We start from the raw sequence: 25,546 nt of genomic DNA on the forward strand, positions 1-25,546 counted from the left end.
GCTCTGGCCAGCCTGATCTGGTGTGAGGTGTCCCTGCCCATGGCAGGGGGGTTGAACTGGATGAGCCTTGAGGTCCCTTCCAACCCTGACTGATTCTATGATTCTATAATGTCAATCTCCCCACTTCTAGTTTTGCTCCATTCCCCCCTAGTCCTGTCATTCCCTGATACCCTGAAGAGTCCCTCCCAGCTTTCCTGTAGCCCCCTTCAGATGCTAGAAGGCCACAAGAAGGTCTCCTCGTGGAATTTTAATGGATATGTGTGATTTGACACTATATAAATCCCTTACTAACACTGTACAGCATGCAAGCTTAGTGGAGAAATCCGCTGGCACCCAGCACCACCATAAAACATAGCTGCTTTAGAACTCTTCAAAAAGAGTTGTAGAGTTTGCTTCCGTGCCTACCCTGGGCAGTGGCCTGGGGACATGGCAGGGTGGGACCCAGTGCGGGTGTCTGAGGGGCAGCAGGATGGGAAAGAAGCTCAAACAGCTCCCAAAGTCCTTTTGCCTCTTCACTAATGCCTGAGCTGTGCTAAGGTCACTGCAGGATGGCTCCTTCCTGCCCAGATCACCACCATGAGCCCTGCCATGGCACCTGGCTGCTCTTGAGGCTCCATGGCACAGCCATGGGGGCTGCCAGCCTTGGCCCACCTGGCTTCTGCCCTTTGGGCCATGGCCACCCCTGCCCCCCAGCTCTTCCCACAGCCAGGAGGGAGGCAGGAGCACCAGCACCACCCACCAGAAGAGTGTGGTGGTCCTCCCCCACTACTTTGCCCTGGTGAGGCCACATCTGGAGCCCTGGGACCAGTTCTGGGCTCCCTGGCTCAGGAGGGACAGGGAACTGTGGGAGAGTTTCCTGCAAGGAAGGGGCACCCAGGTCCTCCCCTACCAGGGTGGATCTCACAGCTGAAATGTGCCCAGCTGGCAGAACAGGAGGACTACCCAGTGCTGATGTTCCAAGAGGAGCTCAGCAGGCAGTGCAGCACCTGGGAAGATGCCACCATGGCTGGGTGGCACTGCACAATGTCCCAGCCTGAGCCTCAGCCCTGCCTGAGGGCTGCACAAAGGGAAGCTTGGCCTGAATTCAGCCTTCACCAAGGGACCCTTGGGGTTAAGGAGGCTGGGCCCTTGTCTGTGCATACTCCAGCACCAAGGCTTTAGTTGGCATGGTCCTGTCTTTCCACAGAACTTCTATCTTCTTGGTGGGGGTCCCTCAGGGGACTGGGGTCAACGGAACAGGGTCCAGCTGGAGGTCTGTGCCTAGTGGGGATCAGGACTGGGACCAGAGCTATTCAATACCTACATCAACGACCTGGCTGAGGGCACAGAGGGCACTGCCAGGCAGTTGGGAGCAGTGGGGACAGCCCTCAGGCTGTGCTGCCATCAATCCAGCCCTGGCCAGGCTGCAGAGCTGGGTGGGGAGAAAGGGAATCAAAGCCAAGAAGGGCAAGGGCAGAGTCTGACAGCTGGCAGAGAACAGCCCCAGGGAGCAGGAGAGGTTGGGGACTGAGCTGCTGGAGAGCAGTGCAGGGGAGAGGGAGCTGGGGGTGCTGGTGGCCGGAAGGATGCCCCTGGGCCAGCAATGTGCCCTGGTGGCCAAGGAGGCCAAGGGCAGCCTGGGGTGCATCAGAAGGGCTGTGGGGAGTAGGTCAGAGAGGTTCTCCTGCCCTCTGCCTTGCCCTGCTGAGGCCTCCTCTGGAATCTTGTGTCCAGTTGTGGGTCCCTCAGTTGCAGCAGGAGCTCAGGGAACTGCTGGAGAGAGTCCATGGCAGAGGCACAGAGGTGCTGCAGGCAGAGGAACATCTCCTGGGAGGCCAGGCTGAGGGAGCTGGGGCTTGGAGCTGGGAGCAGAGGAGCCTGAGGGCTGCCCTCATGGCTGGGATAAAGATGTGCAGGGCTGGAGCCAGGCTCTGCTCAGGGATGGCCAAGGACAGCACAAGGGGCACTGGGGGCAAGCTGGAGCAGAGGAGGTGCCACAGGAGGGAAAACTTTGATCCTGTGAGGGTGCCAGAGCCTGGAGCAGGCTGCCCAGAGAGGTTGTGGAGTCTCCTTGTGTGCAGAGCTTCCAACCCCCCTTGGATGTGTTCTCTGTGCCCTGCCCTGGGTGCTCAGGCAGGGGCTTGGTCTGGGTGATCTCTGGAGGTCCCTCCAACCCCTAACACTCTGTGGTTCTGTGAGATCTTGGCTGCTCTTGTGGGAGGGCTGCAAAAGGGAGGAATTAAATGTTGAGAAGTTAAAGGCTTTTGCAGCAATCGAGGCAGAATCTGGAATCGTTTGGGTTGGAGGAGATCTTTCAGTCCAACCCTTACCCCAGCACTGCCAGGGCACCACCAAACCATGGCCCCCAGCAGCACCACATCCACACAGCTTTGAGATCCCTCCAGGGATGGGGACTCTACCCCTGGGGAACATTACCTGCCCTGGGAAGCCAAATCCCCAGCCCAGGGCCAAGCTGCAGCTCCAAGCACCCTCAGCTCATCACCACCTCCCCTGCTTGTGGCTTGGGGTGCCAGGAGCCTTTGTCCTGCAGCCTCTGGCATGAGACAAGACAATGCAGGAGAGACACAGAGTGATGCCGGGTGCCTCAGGGATCCATCCGTGAATGAAAGAATGGCTTTGGTTAGAAGAGGCCTTTGAGATCGTGGAGTCCTGCCATGAGCCCAACCCTGCCAGGGCACCCCCAAGCCCTGGCCCTCAGCACCACATCCCACACAGCTCTGAAACCCCCCCAGGGATGGGGACTCCACCACTGCCCTGGGCAGCCTGGGACAGGCCTGGACAACCCTCAAGAGGCAGAAATTGTTCCTCATGGCCAACCTGAACCTCCCCTGGGGCACCTTGAGGCCATTTCCTCTCCTCCTGTCCTTGTTCCTAGGGAGCAGAGCCCAAGCCCCAGCTGGCTGCAGCCTCCTCTCAGGGAGCTGCAGAGAGCAATGAGGTCTCCCTCAGCCTCCTCTTCTCCACCCCAACCCCCCCCAGCTCCCTCAGCTGCTCCTCCCTCCCTAGCCCTCTTCTCCAGACCCTTCCCCACGTTTCTTGCCCTTCTCTGGACCCTCTCCAGCCCCTCAGTGTCCTTACAGGGAGGGGCCCGGTCCGCAGCCCCACACCTGTTCCCGGCTGGCTCCGGCTCAGCGCCGCCGCCGTGCCCGGCGGGGCCGCTCCCTCTCCACGCCCCGCGGAGCTTCTGGGCCGGGCTCCCCCACCCTCCACAGGCCCTCACGGCTTTCGGTTTCGCTTTCTCTCCGAGCTCGGCTGGCGGCGGCGCGGCCGGGAACGGTGAAACCCTCGACCTCTGGGGGCCCCTCGTCCTGGCTGCCCCACTTCTGGCCGCTCCCTGGTAGCGGCGGCGGGGCCGGGGCCGGCGGGAGGTACCGGGCGGGGTGAGGGGGGCCGGCGGGCACCGGAGAGGCTGAGGGGAGCCGGGGGGCACCGGGCGGGGTGAGGGGCGCAAGGTTAGGCGGAAGGTGCCGGACAGGCTGAGGGGAGCCGGGATTCGGCGGTAGTTACCGGGCGGGCTAAGGGCAGCCGGGGTCTGGCGTTAGGTACAGGGCAGGCTGAGGCGAGCCGGGAGGGACCGGACGGGCGGAGGGGGCCAAGGTCAGGCGGTAGGTACCGGGCAGTCTGCCCGGCGGCTCCATCCCGGTGGCTCCATTCCAACCCGCCCGGGTCCGTCCGAAATGGCCTGGCCGCGACGGGCCGGACCCGTTTCGGTGCCGTTACCTGCGCCCGTGTCCGCGGCGCTGCTGGGGCTGCTGTGCGCGGCCCGTGCTCTGTCCGTCGCCCCGGAGAGCGCCGAGTTCCCGTGGGCGGCGGTGCGGCTCCCCACGCACGTCGTGCCGCTGCACTACCGGCTCCTCATCCACCCCAACCTCACCACGCTGACCTTCGCCGGCACCGCCGACATCCAGGTGCTGGCCACCCGGCAGACGGGCGCCGTCATCCTGCACGGCAAGCAGCTGAACATCAGCGAAGCCACCCTGGGGGAGGCGGCGGGGCTGCCGCTGAGGGTGCTGCAGGAGCCCCGCCGGGACCTGGTGGCTCTGCTGCCGCCGCGGCCGCTGCTCCCCGGGCGCCGCTACACGATCCGCATCCGGTACGCGGCGAGGCTCTCGCAGTCCTTCCATGGCTTTTACAAAAGCACCTACCGGACCCCACAGGGAGAGCTCAGGTAATGCTGCCTGGGAGCAGAGCGTGGTGATCTTCAGCAAGGCCAAGTGCTAGGTCCTGCCCTTGGGGCACAACGACCCCAAGCAGTGCTGCAGGCGTGGGGCAGTGTGGCTGGAAAGCTGCTGGCAGAAAGGGCCCTGGGGGTGCTGAGGGCCAAGCATCTGAAGAGCAGCCAGCAGTGCCCAGTGGCACAGAGAGCCAAAGGCCTCCTGGCTGGGCTCAGCAATGCTGTGTCCAGCAGCAGCAGGGAGGGGACTGTCCCCTGGCACTCAGCTCTGGGGAGGCCACAGCTGGAGTGCTGTGCCCAGTGCTGGGCACTCAGCACAAGAGAGATGTGGAGGTGCTGGAGCCAGGGCAGAGCAGGGCAAGGAAGCTGGGAAGGGCCTGGGGAGGAAATCTGCTGAGGAGAGACTGAAGGAGCTGGGGATGGTTGGTGTGACAGAGAGGAGGCTGAGGGCAGAGCTCCTGGCTGGCTGCAGCTCCCTGGGGGGAAGGAGGTTGTGCAGAGGCTGCTGCTGGGCTCTGCTCCCAGGGAATTAGGGACACAAGAAGAGGCAACAGCCTCAGGCTGCCACTGGGCAGGGTCAGAGTGGGCAGGAGGAAAGATTTTGTGCCAGCAAGAGTGGTCAGGGCCTGGACTGTGCTGCCCAGGGAGGTGGTGGAGTGGCCAAGGCTGGAGGTGTTTGCAGGTGGTTTGGATGTGGTGCTTGGGGCTGTGGTTGAGGGGTGAGCCTTGGAGAGTAAGGTCAGGGCTTGGACTTGGGGAACCTGAGGATCTACTCCAGCCTGGATGTTTGTCAGTCTGTTCCTGGGAGCAGCTGTAGTTATTTTGTCTCTGTGTGTTTAGGGCTGCAAAGATGCTGAGGGGACTGGAGCATCTCTACCCTGCCCTAGTCAGGCTACAGCTGGAGTCCTGGGGTCAGCTCTGGGCTCCCCAGTTCAGGACAGACAGAGAACTGCTGGAAGAGGTCCATGGCAGGCTGCAAAGTTGCTGGGGGTCCTGGAGCAGCTGTGTGAGGAGCTGAGAGCCCTGGGGCTGAGAGCCTGCAGAAGAGCAGCCCCAGAGGGGAGCTGAGCAATGCTCAGCAAGAGCTAAAAGAACTGTTGGGAGGGGGCAAGAGGCTGGGGCCAGGCCGTGCTGAGTGGTGCCTAGGGCCAGCAGAAGGGGCAAGGGGCACAAAGTGGAGCCCAGGAGGTTGGAGCTGAGCAGGAGGAGAAAGTTGTTTGGGATGAGGGTGCTGGAGGGCTGGAGCAGGCTGGCCAGAGAGGTTGTGGAGTGTCCTGGTGTGGAGAGCTTCCAACCCCCCCTGGGCACTGTGCAGCTGGGCAAGCTGCTGTGGGTGCCCTGCTGGAGCAGGGCCTTGGGCTGGGGGAGCTCCAGAGCTCCCTTCCAACCCCTCCATGCTGTGGGTCTGGGATCACAACACACTCTCAAGCTCCCTGCACTGACCCTTCCCTGTCAGCCACACTCACAAGGCAGAAGCAGTTCCCTGTGGCACTCTCCCTGCTCTGCAGCAAGCTCCAAACTCCTCGTTTCAGTTTGGTGCTGTGCAGAAAGTTGATGCTGAGCTGCAGCAGCCACAGCCAACAGCTTGCTCTGCTGTGTGCTCTGCAAAGCCAGAAGGTTCCACAGCTCTCTGGAGCTGGTGAGAGAGCAGCAGCAGAGCACAGGGCTGGGTGCCAGCCACACAGAGCCGCAGAGGGCTGCTGAGCTCAGCCAGGGTTTGTGCCACTTCCTCTGTGCTGTCACTCACAGAGTGCCTTCCAGCCTCCACCGTGCTGGGGCTCTCCTCTGTGGTAGGTTGAAAATTGCACCCCCAACATTAAATTTGCCAGACCAGCTCAGTGGAAGCAAATGAGAGCTGTGTTTACAAGCCAGACTACAATCTGCAATGGAATGCAATGGATATGCACAAAATACACAGCATTTACCATATTTACAATTACAAACAGCACCAAAGACCAGGGGAGCTGCAACAGCTTCCCTCTCCCTGTGCAAAAGCGACAAGAGAGAAGCAGAGATATTAGACTTAGCCAAAGCAAAAGTGATGCAGTGGTGAGACCTCATTGCTGTCTACAACTACCTGAAGGGAGGTTGTAGCTGGGGGGGTTGGGCTCTTCTCCCAGGCAGCCAGGGACAGAAGGAGAGGACACAGTGTCAAGCTGCACCAGGGGAGGTTCAGGCTGGATTTGAGGAAGAAATTCCTCCCCGAAAGAGAGACTGGCCATGGGAACGTGCTGCCCAGGGATGGGGGGGAGTCCTCATTCCTGGAAGTGTTTGAAGAGAGCCTGGATGAGGCACTCAGTGCCATGTGTTGGTTGATCAGATGGTGCTGGGTGATCGGTTGGACTAGATGACCTTGAAGGTCATTTCCAACCTGGTTAATTGATTCTCTGATTCTGTGATTAAGGTCAAGCAGAGGCCAGCAGAAGCACACAGTTGGTATCTCGCAACCTGAAGTGAGAAGAGGCAGAGATCATTTTGGGAACCAAATCTTCTGGGAGATATCTCTCCAAAGGATTGTTTACAATAATCTTTATTTTCCCTTTTACAGCCAGTGGTGGGTTATTTACATTTTTACTACTTCTCTGCTCAAGAGCTGTGAAAAAAACTTTAAAGGCATAGTCTAAAACTGCCACAACCTCCCTGCTGCCTGAGAGGATGTGGCAGCTTTAGGCTCTGCCTGTAAAATCTTTTCACAGATCTTGAACAGAAAGTAGTAGAATGTAAATAAATCACCATTGGGTGTAAAAAAGGAAACTAATGATAATTCTAAACAAGCCCATTGGAGAGAGAAAAGACTTAAACTAGTTGCACAAAACAACCCCTCTCTCTGCTGGGCTGGGAGATACTAACTGGATTCTGCTAGACCTTGGCTGCATTGTTTTGGCTAACTTCTAACATCTCTCAGCTCTTTCTCTTGTCCCTTTTGCACAGGGGTACAAGGGGGAGGCAGGGAGAGAGAAGCTATTAGCAGCTACCCTGGCCTTTGGCCAGGGGGTCCTGGTGCTCTTTGTAATTGTAAATATGGTAAATGCTGTGTATTTTGTGCATTTCCATTGCATTCCATTGCAGATTGTAGTCTGGCTTGTAAACACAGCTCTCATTTGCTTCCATTGAGCTGGTCTGGCAAATTCAGTGCGGTGGGTGGAATTTTCAACCCACCACAGGGCTGAGCACTGCAGGTGTGAGCAGAGCTCTCTTCTCTTCTCTCCCCTCACTCAGGGTGCTGGCTGTGACACAGTTTGAGCCCACAGCTGCCCGGATGGCCTTCCCCTGCTTCGACGAGCCAGCCTTCAAGGCCACCTTCTCCATCCAGATCCGCAGGGACCCCCAGCACCTCGCCCTCTCCAACATGCCCATTGTAGGTGGATGCTTCTCAAACCCTCTGCTGACCTGTGTGACCTTTGGAATGAGAGCAGAACGTGGGAGTGTGATCTGAATGCTCCTGGAGTTGTTCTTATGAGTGTGTGGTGCTGTGGAGGTGATCCTGCAACTGGGCTGGAGAGGAAGGAAGGAGATAATGCACCCTGCAGGGCCCTGCTTCCCAGCAGGGGTGTGGCAGTGATCAGCACAATGCAGCTTCATAGTCTCTATCTTACTCCCAACATGCTTGGAGGGCTCTGGAGATGCTCAGGGGACTGTAGAACCTCCCCTGTGGGACAGGCTGGGAGAGTTGGGGCTGTGCAGCCTGCAGAAGAGAAGGCTCCAGGCAGACCTCAGAGCAGCCTCCCAGCACCTGAAGGGCTCCAGGAGAGCTGGGGAGGGACCTGGGACAAGGGCTGGGAGTGCCAGCATGAGGGAGAATGGCTTTGAGCTGGGAGAGGGCAGAGTGAGAGTGGAGAGGAGGAAGAAATTGTTGGCAGTGAGGGTGGGGAGAGACTGGCACAGGTTGCCTAGGGAGGCTGTGGCTGCCTCCTCCCTGGAGGTGTTCAGGACCAGTCTGGATGAGGCCTTGAGCAAGCTGTGCTGGTGGGAGGTGTCCCTGCCCATGGCAGGGGCTGGAGCTGGGTGGTCTTGAAGGTCCCTTCCAGCCCTAAACCATTCTGTGACTCTCTGAACATCTGAAAGTTAAACCTTCCCCATGCAGTGCAGCACCTGTAAAATGCAGCAGCTCCAATCTGCCAAGTCCTTGAAAGATAGCATGAGGAGAAATGTGACAGCTGCTGGGGCCCAGATCCTCCACCACCATCCCTCCCAGCTGAAGGTGATGAACTGTGGTGGCTTTTCAGGTGAAGTCTGTGAATCTGTCTCCCTGGCTTGTGGAGGACCACTTTGATGCCACTGTCAGGATGAGCACCTACCTGGTGGCCTTCATCATTTCAGACTTTAAGTCCATCAGCAGAATGAGCAGCCATGGAGTTAAGGTAACTCTGATCTCCCTTCCTGAGAGCTTTTCCAGCTTCTGTGAACACAGGAATGGTTTGCTGGATTTGTGTGTATCAGTGTTTTACAGGGAAGAAGGAAATGTGGTTTGCAGTGGGATGGTTGCTTTGCACCCTGAGCTTTGATGGCTTCAAACATGTCATTGGCGTTGGGTTTTGTACAGTTTTATGCATAGGAGTTTGTTTCATGGCATCTAGAGGGACCTGGGCAGGCTGAAGAGGTGGCTGAGGAGAACCTCAGGAGGCTCGACAAGGCCAAGGGCAAGGTTCTGCAGCTGGGGGAGGGCAGCCCTGGAGATCAACCCAAGCTGGGGGTGGTGAGACTGAGAGCAGCCCTGCAGAGAAGGACTTGGGGTGCTGGGGGGAGGAGCTGGAGAGGAGCCAGCAATGGGCACTGGCAGCACAGAAGGCCAAGGGCAGCCTGGGCTGCATCCAAAGCAGTGTGGGCAGAGCTGGAGAGAGAGGATCGTGCCCCTCTGCTCTGCTCTGCTGTGCCCTGGGGAGAGCTCCCCTGCAGGGCTGTGTCCAGCTGTGGGCACAGCAAGACAGGAGAGCCCTGGAGCTGCTGCAGAGGCTGCAGGAGGCCAGCAAGATGCTGAGAGGGCTGCAGAAGCTGTGCTGTGGGGCCAGGCTGGCAGAGTTGGGGCTGTGCAGCCTGCAGAAGAGAAGGCTGCAGGCAGAGCTGAGAGCTGCAGTGCAATCTGTGCAGGGCAGCTGCAGGCAGGCTGGGGAGGGACTGCTCAGAAGGGGCTGTGGGGATAGGCCCAGGGGCAGTGGTTTGGAAGTGGAGCAGGGCAGGCTTAGGTTGGACAGCAGGAGGCAGTTGTGCAGAGTGAGGCTGGGCAGAGACTGGCACAGGCTGCCCAGGGAGCTTCTGCAGGCTCCATCCCTGCAGACATTCATGTGACTGATTCTATGATTCATGGCAAATGAAAGAAACTTTCATGGAGAATCAGCACCAGAGCAGACCTGGTTCAGCTGAGTGCCTCTGCCATGGTGGGGTGGAGGTTGCAGAAGCCTCTGTGGGGACTTAGCATTTGTGCTTGGCAACTTTTACTACTTTTATCCCACTTCTGCTATGATTTTCCTGCAGATGTTTCAGTAGCAGCTGTGGAGGAGGTTTAGGTGTGAGCTTTAGTGCCCCTTTTAGTGCTGATCCTGTCTTAAAGAGCCACCTATGCGAGCTCCTGGTGCTGGTTTTGATGTGCTGCCTGCTGTTGTGCTGCAGATCTCTGTCTACACAGTGCCAGAGAAGATCAGCCAAGCTGAGTATGCCCTGGAGGCAGCAGTGAAGCTCCTGGACTTCTATGAGGACTACTTCAAGATTCCATACCCTCTGCCTAAGCAGGGTGAGTGGCAAGTATTTATTTGGTGTACTCAAGGCCATTAAGCATGGAGAGTAAGAGAGCACAAAATCAGTAATTCAGAGAATTAAGACAGGGCTGGATCAGCTCTGCTGTGAGGCTGAGGGAGCTGGGGGTGTGCAGCCTGGGGAGGAGAAGGCTCCAGGGGCACCTCAGAGCTGCCTGCCAGGACCTGAAGGGATCCTGAAGGAAGGCTGCAGAGAGACTTTTGCTGAGGGGGTCTGAGACAGAACCAGGAGGAATGGTTGGGAGCTGAGGCAGAGCAGGGTGGGACTGGAGCTGAGGAAGAAGTTGTGCAGTGCCAGGGTGGTGAGAGTCTGGCACAGGCTGCCCAGGGAGGCTGTGGCTGCAGCTGAGTGCAGCAGAGAGGTGTCCCTGGGCATGGAGGGGAGGTTGGCGGGGATGAGCTCCCTTCCAACCTGAGCCAATTTAGGACTCTGGGAGGACAGAGCCAAGCTGAGCTTACAGATTTTCACCTGGCTGCCTCAGAACTGAGGACACAGCTCCCCTGGCAGCTGAAAATCCTCCTTCTCTGCACAGAGCTATTCTTTAAATTGCACTTTGTGATTACATTGAAGACAGCCCTTAGAAGAACTCCTTTTAGAGAGATGTAGAGAGCCAGAAGCTCTCCCCTCAGCCTCTTCTTCTCCAGGCTAAACAACCGCAGCTCAAAGAGTCATGGTTTGGGTTGGAAGGGACCTGGAAACTCCTTCAGTACCAAGCCCCTGCCATGGGCAGGGACAGCTCCTACCAGCCCAGGCTGCTGAAGGTGATGAAGTGAGCTGTGTGGGTGAGTTCTTTCCTGAGACACCTGGGTCCAGTACTGGTTGAATATCCCCTTCTTTTTGCCCCTAGATTTAGCAGCTATCCCTGATTTTCAGTCTGGTGCTATGGAGAACTGGGGGCTGACCACCTACCGGGAGTCAGCCTTGCTGTATGACCCTGAGAAGTCCTCCTCAGCCTCTAAACTGTGGATCACCACTGTGATAGCCCATGAGCTGGCCCATCAGGTGAGCCTGGGGCAGGAGGAGGCAGCTGGGACCAGCCTGCTGAGGGTGTGGTGCTGAGGGATCCTGTGTGGATGGGAGCATCTTGGAGCCATGGAATCACAGGACCCACAGAGCTCCTGATGCTGGAGGAGAGCTTTGTGCTGGTTTAGGGCCAGGCAGATCCTCTCTTGCCCTGAGAGGGACAGAAGAATGACCCTCACACAAACGGATTGGAGAGTGATGGAAAGTTGAAATGGAAAAGCAATTGGTGAAGCTACAGAAACTGCAAAGCAAAGAGTCCCAAAGAATCCCAAAGCCTACAGAGTCCCTTACACAACACCCAAAGGCCTCCCAGCACTTCCCTTCTCCCCACCTGAGGGTACACCCAAACCCCAGGGTTCTTTCTTCCCGCCCCACTGCTAGGCCCCTCTACTGGTCTCAGGCTGGCCAGGTCTAAGACTGCTCTCCCATGTCCCTTTCTCCTCCTGGCACTGGGACTAGACAGGCCCAAGAGCCCTTGAGATACTCCCCCACTGTTACCTGATAGGGAGCATCTCCCATGGGAGCAGAGAGGGAAGAGAGAGGAAGAGAAGGACTTTGCAGTTGGATTGATAGTGTGCAGAATCCATGGGCAGAAAGCCTCTGATTCCTGTGTGCACCTTACTGGGCTGGACACCAGAGGTGTGACTTATGTGGCAGCAGCAGGAGGCAGCCAGCCTGAAGTGCCACATGCAGTGAGCAAAAAGCAGTAGACAGCATGGAAGCCAAAGCAGAAGAAAGATGTTGGTATCTGCTGCCCACCAGCAGGATCTGGTTGGGCCTGGGCAGCAGGGCTCTGTGAGCTGGGAGGTTGCCTGGGAGGACAGATCCCGCACTTCCTTCTTTCACTTCATTCTTCTCTCTGAGCTGGCCGCACATGGCATGGAGCATCTCTTTGGCCAGGCTGGCTCAGCCCTGTGCCCTCCCAACAGCTTGCCCATCCCTCAGCATACTCTTGGGGCAGGGAAACATTGAAAAGGCACAGCCTGGATACTTATACAACAGCAGCCAAAACCCTGCTGTGTTATCAACCACTGCTGCAAAACACAGCACTGGAAAGATGCTGTGAGTAGAATGAACCCCAGCTCAGCCAAACCCAATACCACCTCTGCCATTCAGGTTGGAGAAGGTGATCCTGGAGTCATAGACCCACACAACTGTCAGGGCTGGAAGGGACCTCAAGGCTCATCCAGCTCCAACCGCCTGCCATGGGCAGGGTCACCTCACACCAGAGCAGGTTGCTCACAGCCATATCCAGCCTGGCCTGAAACACCTGGAAAGCAGCTCCACAGAGCAAGACCTTGGAGTGCTGGTGGGCAGCAAGTTCTGCGTGGGACTTGTGCTCTGGTGGCCAAGAGAGCCAAAGGGGTCCTGGGGTGCAGCAAGAAAGGTGTCCAGCAGGGCTAGGGAAGTTCTTCTGCCTCTCTACTCTGCCCTGCTCAGACCACCCCTGCAATCCTGTGTCCAGTTTGGGGCTCCCCAGTTCCAGAGAGACAGACACCTGCTGGAGAGAGTCCAAGGCAGAGCCAGGAGGATGATTTGAGGACTTGAGCATCTCCCCTGTGAAGAGAGACTGAGAGCCCTGGGGCTGTTTAGTGTGGAGAAGAGAAGGCTGAGAGGGATCTGATCAATGTCTATCAATAGCTGAGGGGTGGGTGTCAAGGGGAGGGGGCCAGGCTCTTTTGGGTGGTTCACAGTGATAGGACAAGGAGCAATGAGTTCAAACTTGAACAGAGAAGGTTTCGGCTCACCACGAGGAGAAACTTCTTGACAGTGAGGGTGACAGAGCCCTGGAGCAGGCTGCCCAGAGAGGTTGTGGAGTCTCCTTCTCTGGAGCCTTTCCAACCCCACCTGGATGCGTTCCTGTGCAGACTACCCTCAGTGATCCTGCTCTGGCAGGGGGGTTGGACCTGATGAGTTCTGGAGGTCTCTTCCAGCCTCTATGAGACTGTGATACCTCCAGGGATGAGGCTTCCACCAGCTCCCTGGACAACCTGTGGCAGTGTCTCACCACCTTCATTGTCCCTTCCCACCTGGTGTTCTATGAACCCATGAGTCTATGACTCATCCAGTCCAAGCTCACCCAGAGCTCAACCCCATGACTGCTGCAGGGCCACTGCCATTGAACCACCTCCCTCAGCACCACATCCAGAGGGCTTTTGAACCCTTCCAGGGATGAGGATTCCACCACCTCCCTGGCAGCCTGGGCCAGTGCCTGACAACCCTTGCTGGTAAGAAACATCCAACCTGAACCTCCCCTGTCACAACTGTCAACCAGCACTGCTAGGGCACCCCCAAGCCATGTCCCCAGCACCACATCTCCACAGCTTTGAAACCCCCCCACAGAGATGGGGACTCCACCACTGCCCTGGGCAGCCTGGGACAGGCCTGGACAACCCTCAAGGGGCAGAAATTGTTCCTCATGGCCAACCTCAACCTCCCCTGGGGCAGTTTAGGGCATCTCCTCTCATCCTGTCCTTGTTCCTAGGGAGCAGAGCCCAAGCCCCAGCTGGCTGCAGCCTCCTCTCAGGGAGCTGCAGAGAGCAATGAGGTCTCCCTCAGCCTCCTCTTCTCCACCCCAGCTCCCTCAGCTGCTCCTCGTAACTAGAAGCTGAACATTGCTTTGACCCTGAGGTTGCTGCAGTGTGAATCTCAAGGACAGTTCTGGCCGAAGGCTGCATGGATGTGTGCATCTCAGCAGCTCCAGAGCTGCTTTTGCACCCCTGAAATGAACTGCAGGCCACCAAAAGCTGCTGGCAGAAAGGGCCCTGGGGGTGCTGAGGGCCAAGCATCTGAAGAGCAGCCAGCAGTGCCCAGTGGCACAGAGAGCCAAAGGCCTCCTGGCTGGGCTCAGCAATGCTGTGTCCAGCAGCAGCAGGGAGGGGACTGTCCCCTGGCACTCAGCTCTGGGGAGGCCACAGCTGGAGTGCTGTGCCCAGTGCTGGGCACTCAGCACAAGAGAGATGTGGAGGTGCTGGAGCCAGGGCAGAGCAGGGCAAGGAAGCTGGGAAGGGCCTGGGGAGGAAATCTGCTGAGGAGAGACTGAAGGAGCTGGGGATGGTTGGTGTGAAAGAGAGGAGGCTGAGGGCAGAGCTCCTGGCTGGCTGCAGCTCCCTAGGGGGAAGGAGGTTGTGCAGAGGCTGCTGCTGGGCTCTGCTCCCAGAGAATTAGGGACACAAGAAGAGGCAACAGCCTCAGGCTGCCACTGGGCAGGGTCAGAGTGGGCAGGAGGAAAGATTTTGTGCCAGCAAGAGTGGTCAGGGCCTGGACTGTGCTGCCCAGGGAGGTGGTGGAGTGGCCAAGGCTGGAGGTGTTTGCAGGTGGTTTGGATGTGGTGCTTGGGGCTGTGGTTTAGGGGTGAGCCTTGGAGAGTAAGGTCAGGGCTTGGGCTTGGGGATCCTGAGGCTCTGCTCCAGCCTGGATGCTGCTGTGAGTCTGTGAAAAGAGGAAGGTGCAGGATTTGAAGGGTTCACAGTCTGGTGTGTGGCTCTCCTGCCACACCTGGGTCCTTCACAAGGCTTCCTAGCAGGTGAGTGGAAGCCACAAAAGAAATGTGGTGGGAGGAGGCCAGAGCAGAGCAAGTTGTCAGTGAAAGCAGGATCCTCACAGCTCAGTAAGATATATTCATGAGAATTTTAGTCTTTACTTTTAAACTTTCTTTCTGTTTTTTGTTCCCCCACAGTGGTTTGGCAACCTGGTTACCATGGAGTGGTGGAATGACCTGTGGCTGAATGAAGGCTTTGCCAAGTTCATGGAGTTTGTGTCAGTCAGTGTCACCCACCCAGAGCTCAGAGTTGTAAGCAGCAGTTGCTCTCTTTGGTTTCATAGCCACTGCCTTCTAAATGCAGTATGGGGTGCACCCAGGGTTGCTCAGGCAGCTGGGGGAAGGCACTGCTAGGCCACTCTCCATCTGTGGTGAGTCCTGGCAGCAGGACTGGAGAAGAGAACATGGAGAAGAGAAGGCTCCAGGCAGAGCTCAGAGCAGACTTCCAGTCCCTGCAGGGGCTACAAGAAGGCTGCAGGGGGAATGTTCCCAGAGGTCTGCAGGGGCAGGGCCAGGAGCAATGGTTTGAAATGAGAGCACAGCAGATTGAGATTGGATGTGATGAACAAGTTATGCAGCAGGAGGCTGCTGGAACACTGCAACAGGTTGCCCAGGGAAGTGGCTGATGAGATATTCCAGGTGAGGCTGGACAGGGCTCTGGCAACCTGATCTGGTAGAGATGTCTCTGCTGAGTGCAGGGGGTTGGACTGGGTGCGCCTTGGAGGTCCCTTCCAACCCAAACCATTCTGTGATTGCCAGGCCACTCTCCTTCACCTTTGGTGACAGGAGAGGAACCTGGGAACAGCAGAGCTGCCTGAGGGCTGGAGGAAAGCAGAGCTCCCTGCAGGCTTCAAAAAGGGCAAGCAGGAGGAGCTGGGTAAGCACAGAGCAGTCAGCCTCACCCCATCCAGGTGTGGAGCAGCTCCTCCTAGTGCTGTCTACAGGCAGTCAAGGATGAAAGGCTCTTGGCAGCAACCAGCAGGGTTTTAGCAGGGGGCAAGTCCTGTCTAACCAACCTGACAGCCTTGGGGGAGGACATGAGCAGGTGGAAGGATGGTGGTGGAGCAGTGGATGTAGTTTGTCTTGATCTCTGCCACGGCATCCTGACAGCCACACTGAGGGAGTGTGGGCTGGGGGCTGGGTGTCAGCTGGTGGAAGGACAGAAGTCAGAGAGTTGTCCTTAATGGGGCAGGGTCCAGCTGGAGGCCTGTGCCTAGTGGAGTCCCTCAGGGGTCAGGACTGGGACCAGAGCTGTTCAATACCTTCATCAACGACCTGGCTGAGGGCACAGAGGGCACTGCCAGGCAGTTGGGAGCAGTGGGGACAGCCCTCAGGCTGTGCTGCCATCCATCCAGCCCTGGCCAGGCTGAAGAGCTGGGTGGGGAGAAAGGGAATCAAAGCCAAGAAGGGCAAGGGCAGAGTCTGACAGCTGGCAGAGAACAGCCCCAGGAAGCAGGAGAGGCTGGGGACTGCCATGGATGGGAAGGGACCATGCAAGGTCACCCAGTCCAGGCAGCCCCTAGAGCACCTCTCTGAGGCAATTATAGAGTCACAGGAGTCACAGAATGGCTTTGGTTGGAAGAAGCCTTCGAGGCCATGGAGTCCTACCCTCAGCCGAGCACTGCCAGGGCACCACCACCCCATGGTGCTGAGCACCACAGCTACACAGCTCTGAATCCCCCCCCTGCCCAGGATGGGGACTACCACTGCCCTGGGCAGCCTGGGACAGGCCTGGACAACACTCAAGGGGCAGAAATTGTTCCTCATGGCCAACCTGAAACTCCCCTGGGGCAGCTTGAGGCCATTTCTTCCTGCCCTGTCTCTTGTTCCTAGGGAGCAGAGCCCAAGCCCCAGCTGGCTGCAGCCTCCTCTCAGGGACCTGCAGAGCCTTCGAGCTCCAATCCCCCCCATCTCCCTCAGCAGCTCTCCAGAGTCTTCTCCTTGTTCTCCAGACCCTTCCCCACCTTTCTTGCCCTTCTCTGGACCCTATCCAGCCCCTCAGTGTCCTTCTTGGACCGAGGACCCCAGAGCTGGACACAATATTCCAAGAGCTGTTGGGTGGCAAGTCCCCTGCCCCACAGCTACCCCTCAGAGCAGTGGGGACTGTCCACTCAGGCTGTGATCTTGCAGTTAGAAGAGCAGAAGTCATCTGTGTGTCTGTGTTTCTGTTTGGAGTGTCCTTGTGTTCTGGAATAACAACAAATGGAGGTTCTGTTTTCTTGCTGTGATATCAGCAGCACCTGGAGTGGACAACATCCAGTGGTCACTGAGCAAAACTTAAATCACAGACCCACAGAACTGCCAGGGCTGGAAGGGACCTCAAGGCTCACCCAGTGCCAACCCCTGCCATGGGCAGGAACACCTCACACCACAGCAGGTTGCTCACAGCCACCTCCAGCCTGGCTGCAAACACCTCCTGGCATGAGGCTTCCACCACCTCCCTGGGCAACCTCTGCCAGTGTCTCACCAGCCTCCTGGGCAAGAATTTCTTCCTCACATCCAATCTCAATCTCCCCACTTCTACTTTTGCTCCATCTCCCCCACTCCTATCCCTCCCTGACACCCTCCAAAGTCCCTCCCCAGCTTTCCTGGAGCCCCTTCAGATGCTGGAAGGCCACCAGAAGGTCTCGTGGGAGCCTTCTCCTCTCCAGCCTGCACAACCCCATCTCAGCACTGTTTCTTTTTGCTTTCCTCTTAGGAAGACTATTTCCTGAGGAGGTGCTTTGATGCCATGGCAGTGGATGCTTTGAATTCCTCCCACCCTATATCTACTCCTGTGGAAGACCCAGCTGCCATCCTGGAGATGTTTGATGATGTTTCTTATGACAAGGTAAAGCACCAGGCTGCTGCTGCTGCTCTCAGCTGTGTGGTTCCACTCAGGTCACCCCTGCACAGCAGACATCCCTGGCACATGGTGCTGAGGGCTTTAGGCCTTGTCCAAAACTCTGAGGTGGATGCAAATCAGAGGAGGGCTTGGGTTAGAAAGGACCTTAAGGGTCATCTACTTCCAACCCCAAGGGGTTGTTGCCTTTCCCAGGACAAAGCACACCCAAAAACACCTGGAAGAAATTATTTCATCTCATTGAATCAGACCTAAACCCACTGAAATCCTCCCACTGCCTTTAGCAGGGGTCCTGAGAGATGCCATTTGCTACCACAGTCAGGTGAGTGATGGCACTGGGGAGGAGTTCTGCCACCCCTAAGGGTGAAGGTCACCACCTTAAGGGGAAATCTGCTCTGTACCAGCATAGTCTTAGAACCACAGAACTGCCAGGGCTGGAAGGGACCTCAAGGCTCACCCAGTTCCAACCCCTGCCATGGGCAGGGACACCTCACACCACAGCAGGTTGCTCACAGCCACCTCCAGCCTGGCTGCAGACACCTCCTGGCATGAGGCTTCCACCACCTCCCTGGGCAACCTCTGCCAGTCTCTCACCAGCCTCCTGCGCAAGAATTTCTTCCTCACATCCAATCTCAATCTCCCCACTTCTACTTTTGCTCCAATGGTCTTGACCCATTGTTTGGTGTTCTCAGCCAGGGAGTCTTTTTCCCTGGAGCATGGTGTGGTGCTGGCTTGCAGAGCTGCTGGCAATCCATCAGCACACCCCAGTGGTGTTTGCAAGGGGCATGGTCAGCAAACAGGCAGCACTGTCCCAGGCTGCATCAAACACAACCATTCTGCACTCAGAGAGCTGTTCAGAGCTCAGCTCCTGGGTAGCTTGCTGACATTTCCCTGCCAGCTGAGTGCCAGCCTGGCAGGACCCCAAGGCTCCCCTGGTCCAACCTTTCCAGGTGGTGGTGGAGTTGGAATGAGCTGGCCCAGCACCCTGGCAAGCTGAGGGAGTGAGGGGACCTCCTCTTTTAAACTCCTCGTCTCCTTTTTTTTTGTTTTTTCTCTCTTCAGGGGTCTTGTATATTGAGTATGCTGCAGGACTACCTGACTGCTGATGTGTTTAAAGCTGGGCTTGTGCACTACCTGCAGAAATACAGCTACCAGAACACCAGAAATGAGGACCTGTGGAACAGCCTGGCGAATGCAAGTGTTCTTTCTTCATAGGATCATAGCTTTGGGTTGGAAGGCATCTCCAAGGCACACCCAGTCCAACCCCCTGCACTCAGCAGGGACATCTCCACCAGATCACGTTGCCCAGAGCCCTGTCCAGCCTCACCTTGAATGTCTCCAGGGATGCAGCCTCCACCACCTCCCCGAGTGATCTGTTACAGTGTTCCAGCACTTTCATGGTGCAGAACTTTTTCCTCACATCCACAATCTCAGTCTGCTCTGCTCAAAGCATTGCCCCTGGTCCTGTCTCTGCAGCCCTTTGGGAACAGTCCCTCCCCAGCCTGCCTGCAGCTGCCCTGCACAGATTGCACTGCAGCTCTCAGCTCTGCCTGCAGCCTTCTCTTCTGCAGGCTGCACAGCCCCAACTCTGCCAGCCTGGCCCCACAGCACAGCTTCTGCAGCCCTCTCAGCATCTTGCTGGCCTCCTCTGCAGCCTCTGCAGCAGCTCCAGGGCTCTCCTGTCTTGCTGTGCCCACAGCTGGACACAGCCCTGCAGGGGAGCTCTCCCCAGGGCACAGCAGAGCAGAGCAGAGGGGCACGATCCTCTCTCTCCAGCTCTGCCCACACTGCTTTGGATGCAGCCCAGGCTGCCCTTGGCCTTCTGTGCTGCCAGTGCCCATTGCTGGCTCCTCTCCAGCTCCTCCCCCAGCACCCTAAGTCCTTCCCTGCAGGGCTGCTCTCAATCTCACCACCCCCAGCCTGGGTTGATCTCCAGGGCTGCCCTCCCCCAGCTGCAGGACCCTGCCCTTGGCCTTATTGCCCCTCCTGAGGTTCTGAACCTCTGCAGCCTGCCCAGGTGCCTCTGGGTGGTTCCCACCCTTCAGCCTTACCAACACCACCACTCAGCTCACTTTAGTTCCAATTCTGTATCTTCTACTGAACGTTTTGTCTCTCTAATACACTCCTGAAGGCTGTGAGCAGTACTCATGACTGTGACACCAACATGAGGTGACCACAAGGATCTTTTCCCTTGCAGGTTTGCCCCACAGTAGGTGCTGAGAAGATGGAACAAGAAGGGTTTTGCAGAAGAGGCCAACAGCCTTCTTCAAGTGCAGTAAGCAATCTGAGTTCTTTAACCATCAATATTTAGGAGCTGGACACCTCTTTCTGTCCTCTCAGGTCACTCTTCTGTGCCATGGCATTGTCAGATGCCCCTTCCAGAGGTCCTGGTTCTAGACAGAGGTTCATAGATTCACAGAATGAGTTGGGGTGGAAGGGACCTCAAAGCTCCTCCAGCTCCAGCCCCCTGCCATAGGCAGGGACATCTTCCACCAGCCCAGGTTGCTCAAGGCAGTGTCCTGCATGAGATGGAAATGTCCTCAAGCAGAACATCTGGAGATGTCCTGGCCCCCAGTCTAATCAGGACCAAGTGCAGACACCTCTGTGCCACCATCACTCTGCTCACCCAGCTTCCTCCTCTTCTTACCTGCCTTTTTTTACCTCCTCCAGCATTGGACTCAAGGAGAGACTCTTGATATGAAGGCAATGATGGACACTTGGACAGTGCAGAAAGGCTTTCCCCTGGTGACAGTCACAGTGAGAGGGAAAAATGTCTACCTGCAGCAGGAGCACTACATGAAGGGAGTGGAGCCTTCCTCATCCACAAGGTAAACCTCAGCATGCAGATCAAAACACCTCAGGTAGTGTACAGCAGGAGCTGTGCACAGACCCACAGCATGGAGGAGCTGGAAGGGACCCCTGGAGCTCCCCAGCCCAAGCCCTGCTCCAGCAGGGCACCCACAGCAGCTTGCCCAGCAGCACAGTGCCCAGGGGGGGTTGGAAGCTCTCCACACCAGGACACTCCACAACCTCTCTGGCCAGCCTGCTCCAGCCCTCCAGCACCCTCACCCCAAACAACTTTCTCTTCCTGCTCAGCTCCAACCTCCTGGGCTCCACTTTGTGCCCCTTGCTCCTTCTGCTGGCCCTGGGCACCACTCAGCACGGCCTGGCCCCAGCCTCTTGTCCCCTCCCCACAGCTCCTTTAGCTCTTGCTGAGCATTGCTCAGCTCCCCTCTGGGGCTGCTCTTCTGCAGGCTCTCAGCCCCAGGCCTCTCAGCCTTTGCTCCTCACACAGCTGCTCCAGGACCCTCAGCATCCTCACAGCCTCCCCTGGACTCTCTCCAGCAATTCCCTGTTCCTCTTATCCTAGGGAGCCCAGAACTGGCCTCAGGACTCCAGCTGGGGCAGAGCAGCGGGGCAGGAGATCTTCCCTCGCCCTGCTGCCCACACTGGTGTACCCCAGGAGACCTTTGGCCTTCTTGGCCCTAGGGCACGTTGCTGTCCCAGGGGTGACAAGCAGAGACCCTCCCTGAGCTGTGAGCCTCTCCTGCAGCTCAGGATCAGCACCACCTGTGGGTTTGGTTGGCCTGGCCCTGGGGCCTGTGGCTGCAGAGCTGCAGTGGCCTCTGGGTGAGCCTGAGCTGGGGATGTGCTGGTGGGACTGGGCTGGAAAGTTCAGAGAGCTGCAGCCCCAGGACTAATGAGGAGAAACCTGGCCAGCGTTAGCTGATTCTGCACTGAGGACAGGTTCACAGAGTCACAGACTGGTTTGGGTTGGAAGGGATCTCAAGGCTCACCCAGTGCCAACCCCTGCCATGGGCAGGGACACCTCACACCACAGCAGGATGCTCACAGCCACCTCCAGCCTGGCTGCAAACACCTCCTGGCATGAGGCTTCCACCACCTCCCTGGGCAACCTCTGCCAGTGTCTCACCAGCCTCCTGGGCAAGAATTTCTTCCTCACATCCAATCTCAATCTCCCCACTTCTACTTTTGCTCCATCTCCCCCACTCCTATCCCTCCCTGACACCCTCCAAAGTCCCTCCCCAGCTTTCCTGGAGCCCCCTTCAGATGCTGGAAGGTCTCGTGGGAGCCTTCTCCTCTCCAGCCTGCACAACCCCAGCTCTCTCAGGCTGTCTCCAGAGCAGAGAAGCTCCAGCCCTCTGCTCCTCCTCCTGGCCCTTCTCTGGACACCTTCCAGCCCCTCCAGACCCTTCCTGCAACAGAGGCTGCAGACCTGGACACAGAGCTCCAGGAGTGGTCTGAGCAGAGTGGAGCAGAGGGGCAGAATCCCCTCCCTGGCCCTGCTGGCCACACTGCTCCCGCTGCAGCCCAGGCTCTGCTTGGCTCTCTGGGCTGGAACAAGCTGGAGAAGCTTTGGCAAAGTTCTTGCAGTGAACAAAGTCCTTCTGTTCTGCAGCAGCTCCCTATGGCACATCCCCCTGACCTACATCACCAGCAAGTCTGACACAGTCCAGAGGTTCCTGATGACAACCAGAGCAGGTAATTGCCTTCCCCAGTTCATAGAACCACAAAATGCTAGGGGCTGGAAGAGACCTCTGGAGATCACTGAGCGCCTGAGCAGGGGCACCCAGGAACACATCCAGGGGGAGTTGGAAGCTCTCCACACCAGGACACTCCACAACCTCTCTGGCCAGCCTGCTCCAGCCCTCCAGCACCCTCACCCCAAACAACTTTCTCCTCCTGCTCAGCTCCAACCTCCTGGGCTCCACTTTGTGCCCCTTGCCCCTTCTGCTGGTCCTGGGCACCACTCAGCAGGGCCTGGCCCCAGCCTCTTGCCCCCACAGATCCTTCAGGTGTTTGTAAAGATGAACTCAAGGTTTGTTTGCAGCCTTTTGCTCCTGCAGGGCAATTTCAGAATGGAGCCCTGGACCTGCTGGTAGCAACCTGGTGTGCCCTTACTGCTGTCACTGCAGTGCCCTCTCCAGCTGCTCAGCAGCTGAACCATTGTCTGCTCTACACCACTGCTGCAGGATCAGGGCAAGGAGGCTTCTGAGGGGTGTGGAGAGCAGGTCTCAGGAAAGGAATCTTGGAATCATGGAGTGGGCTGGGCTGAAAGATACTTCCAAAGCTCATCCAGTCCAACCCCTTCACTCAGCAGGGACATCCCCCAGCAGATCAGGTTGCCCAGAGCCCAGTCCAGCCTCATCTGGAATATCTCCAGGGATGGAGCCTCCACCACCTCCCTAGGCAGCCTGTGCCAGTGTTCCAGCAGCCTCCTGGTCAGAAGTTGTTCCTCACATGCAATCTCAATCTGCTCTGCTCTAGTTAGAAGAACAACAGAGGCTGAGGGAGCTGGGGCTGTTCAGCCTGCAGAAGAGGAGGCTGAGGGAGCCCTCCTGGCTCTCTACAGCTCCCTGACAGGAGGCTGCAGTGAGGTGAGGGTTGGGCTCCTCTCCCTAGGAGCTAAGGCAGGTGAAAAGGAAATGGCCTCAAGCTGCACCAGGAGAGCCTTAGGCTGGACATGGGGAACAAATCTCTGCTGCAGGAGTGGTCAGGGACTGGCACAGGCTGCCCAGGGAGGTGGTGGAGTCCCCATGGCTGGAGGTGATGCAGGAAGGAGTAGATGTGGCACCTGGGGATGTGATCTGGTGGCTGTGGGGGTGTTAGGCCAGTCTGTGGTCTCAGGAGGCCCTTCCAGCCTCAGTGATTCTGTGCTGTGCAGTGAGGCCCAGGGGTGAGTGCTGTGTGTCTGCAGATGTCCTCATCCTGCCAGAAGAGGTGGAGTGGATCAAGTTCAATATGGACATGAAGGGCTACTACCTCGTGCACTATGCAGGGGGGGGCTGGGACTCCCTGATCAGCCTCCTGAGGGACAACCACACCCTGCTGAGCAGCAGTGACAGAGCCAACCTCATCCACAGCGTGTTCCAGATGGTCAGGTAAGGCTCTGCTCCCCTGACAGGGACACACAGGTGCTGGTGGCCTGGCTGCTGCTCACTGCAGACAGACATCCATCCCATGGCATGGATTGGAAGGGACATTAAAGACCACCCAGTTCCAACCTGCTGCCATGGGCAGGGACACCTGCCTGGGGTGGCCTAGGCATGTGAGAGATGAGGTGCTGAAGGGCCTGGAGTCCTGCCTGGGGAGGAGAAGCTGAGAGCCCTGGGGCTGTGCAGTGTGCAGAGGAGAAGGCTGAGAGGCATCTGCTCAATGTCTGCCAAGAGCTGAGGGCTGGGGGGCAGGAGGGAGGGGACAGGCTCTGCTCAGCTGCAGCCTGCTATAGGCCAAGGGGCAAGGGATGGAAAGTGCAGCACAGGAGGTTGCAGCTCACCAGGAGGAGGAACTTCTGCACTGGGAGGCTGCCAGAGCCCTGGAGCAGGCTGGCCAGAGAGGTTGTGGAGTCTCCTTCTCTGGAGCCTTTCCAGCCCCATCTGGATGTGTTCCTGTGGGACATGTGCTGGGTTCTATGGTCCTGCTCTGGCAGGGGCTTGGACTGGAAGATCTCCAGAGGTCCCTTCCAAACCCTAACATCTGTGATCCTATGAGATGGGGCCTTCCATGGTCCTTCTGCACCACTGCCTCACAGCCCCTCTCTTGCTGCAGAGGTCAGACATGTCTCAGGGGATGAAGCAGGAGCTCAGGTAGCTGCTCAGCCACATATCACTCCAACAAAAGCAAAGTGAAGAGGGGTTTGGAAACCACAGCATCATGGAATGGGAGGCTTTGGAAGGGACCTCTGGAGATCATCAGATCAACCTTGAAATGCTTTCAAGGTATTGCTGTTTGTTTGGTCTGGAGGACCTTTTGAAGGACTTTTTGAGGACCTTTTGAAGGACCTTCTGGAGGACCTTTTGGAAGATCTTCTGAAGAAGCTGGCTGGGATTTTACCTCTCCCTTTGCCTTCTCAGTGTAGCTGTAACTCTTCTGCCTCTGCCCTGCTCCCCCAGCATCAAGCAGCTGCCCATCTCCAAAGCTCTGGACCTGACTCTGTACCTGCAGCAGGAGACTGAGATCCTGCCTGTCCTGCGAGGCCTGCACGAACTGATCCCCATCTACAGGCTGATGGAGACCAGGGGCATGGATGGCACCAACAAGCAGCTGCAGGTCAGCTTCTCAGTGCCCAGCCCCCCCCTACAGCTCTGTCTGTGCCCAGTGGAGTGCCCCAGATGTGTTCCTGGTGCCCCTCTTTCCAGGAGCACCTCGTGAGGCTCTTCAGGGAGCTGATTGACCACCAGTCCTGGAGTGACGAGGGGTCGGCGTCCCAGCGGCTGCTGAGGAGCTCCCTGCTGCTCTTTGCCTGCCTGCACCACTACCAACCCTGCCTGGACAAGGCCTCCAGACACTTCACACAGTGGCAGCAGTCCAATGGAACCCTCAGGTCTGCTCTTGGCAGAATGGGTTGGGTTGGAAGGGAGCTTGGAGATCAACTGAAGCTCAAATCTTGGTTGTTTCAGTTAGTTTTGTGGATTCATGGAGTGGGTTGGAAGGGAACTTGAAGATTATCCAAGGCTCAAATCTTGGTTGTCTCAGATTTGTGGATTCATGGAGTGGGTTGGGTTGGAAGGAAGCTTGGAGATCACCTGAAGCTCAAATCTTGGTTGTTTCAGTTAGATTTCTGGATTCATGGAGTGGGTTGGAAAGGAACTTGAAGATCGTCCAAGGCTCAAAACTTGGTTGTCTCAGATTTGTGGATTCATGGAGTGGGTTGGAAGGGAACTTGAAGGTCATCTAGGGCTCAAATCTTGGTTGTTTCAGTTAAGTTTTTGGATTTGTGGAGTTAGTTGGGTTGGAAAGGACCTTGAAGATCATCCAATTCCAAGCTTCCTTGAAGATCATCCAGTTCCAAACCCCCTCCCATGGCAGGGAGTTTGGAACTGGATGATCTTCAAGCCCAGGCTGCTCAAACCCTCATCCAACCTCCCCATCAACACCTCCAGGGAGTCCACATCCACAACCTATCCCTGGTGTCCCAAACTCCCCTCAAACATGCCCCCAAGGTGCCTGCTGTGCCAGTCTGACCCTCTGATGGTGGGATGGCAGAGCCTGGGCAGTAACTCCTTGCCCCCAATCTTCTCCTTGCAGCTTGCCAGCAGATGTGAAGTCAGCTGTGTACGCTGTGGGAGCTCAGACAGCAGAGGGTTGGGAGTTCCTCCTCAGCAGGTACCAGCTGCCTGCCTTCAGCACAGAGAGGCAGGACATGGAGCTGGCCCTCAGCTGCAGCAGGAGCCAGGAGAGGCTTCAGTGGTGA

The 25,546-nt window shown here is 57.4% G+C and overlaps 1 protein-coding gene across 1 annotated transcript; it reads left to right on the forward strand.

The window, feature by feature from the left end:
- The first annotated feature begins 3,677 nt into the window (after window positions 1-3,677).
- ERAP1 (endoplasmic reticulum aminopeptidase 1) lies at window positions 3,678-25,546 on the forward strand. The gene is made up of 15 exons (XM_054398359.1): window positions 3,678-4,168; window positions 7,394-7,532; window positions 8,401-8,535; window positions 9,782-9,902; window positions 10,773-10,927; window positions 14,628-14,741; window positions 17,188-17,319; window positions 18,394-18,525; window positions 19,529-19,606; window positions 20,002-20,159; window positions 21,752-21,834; window positions 23,051-23,234; window positions 24,246-24,402; window positions 24,492-24,676; window positions 25,381-25,546. The coding sequence occupies exons 1-15, from the start codon at window positions 3,678-3,680 to the stop codon at window positions 25,544-25,546; spliced, it is 2,430 nt and encodes an 809-aa protein (XP_054254334.1).

Source organism: Indicator indicator (assembly GCF_027791375.1).
Source record: "Indicator indicator isolate 239-I01 chromosome Z unlocalized genomic scaffold, UM_Iind_1.1 iindZ_random_scaffold_125, whole genome shotgun sequence".
NCBI classification, from domain to species: domain Eukaryota; kingdom Metazoa; phylum Chordata; class Aves; order Piciformes; family Indicatoridae; genus Indicator; species Indicator indicator.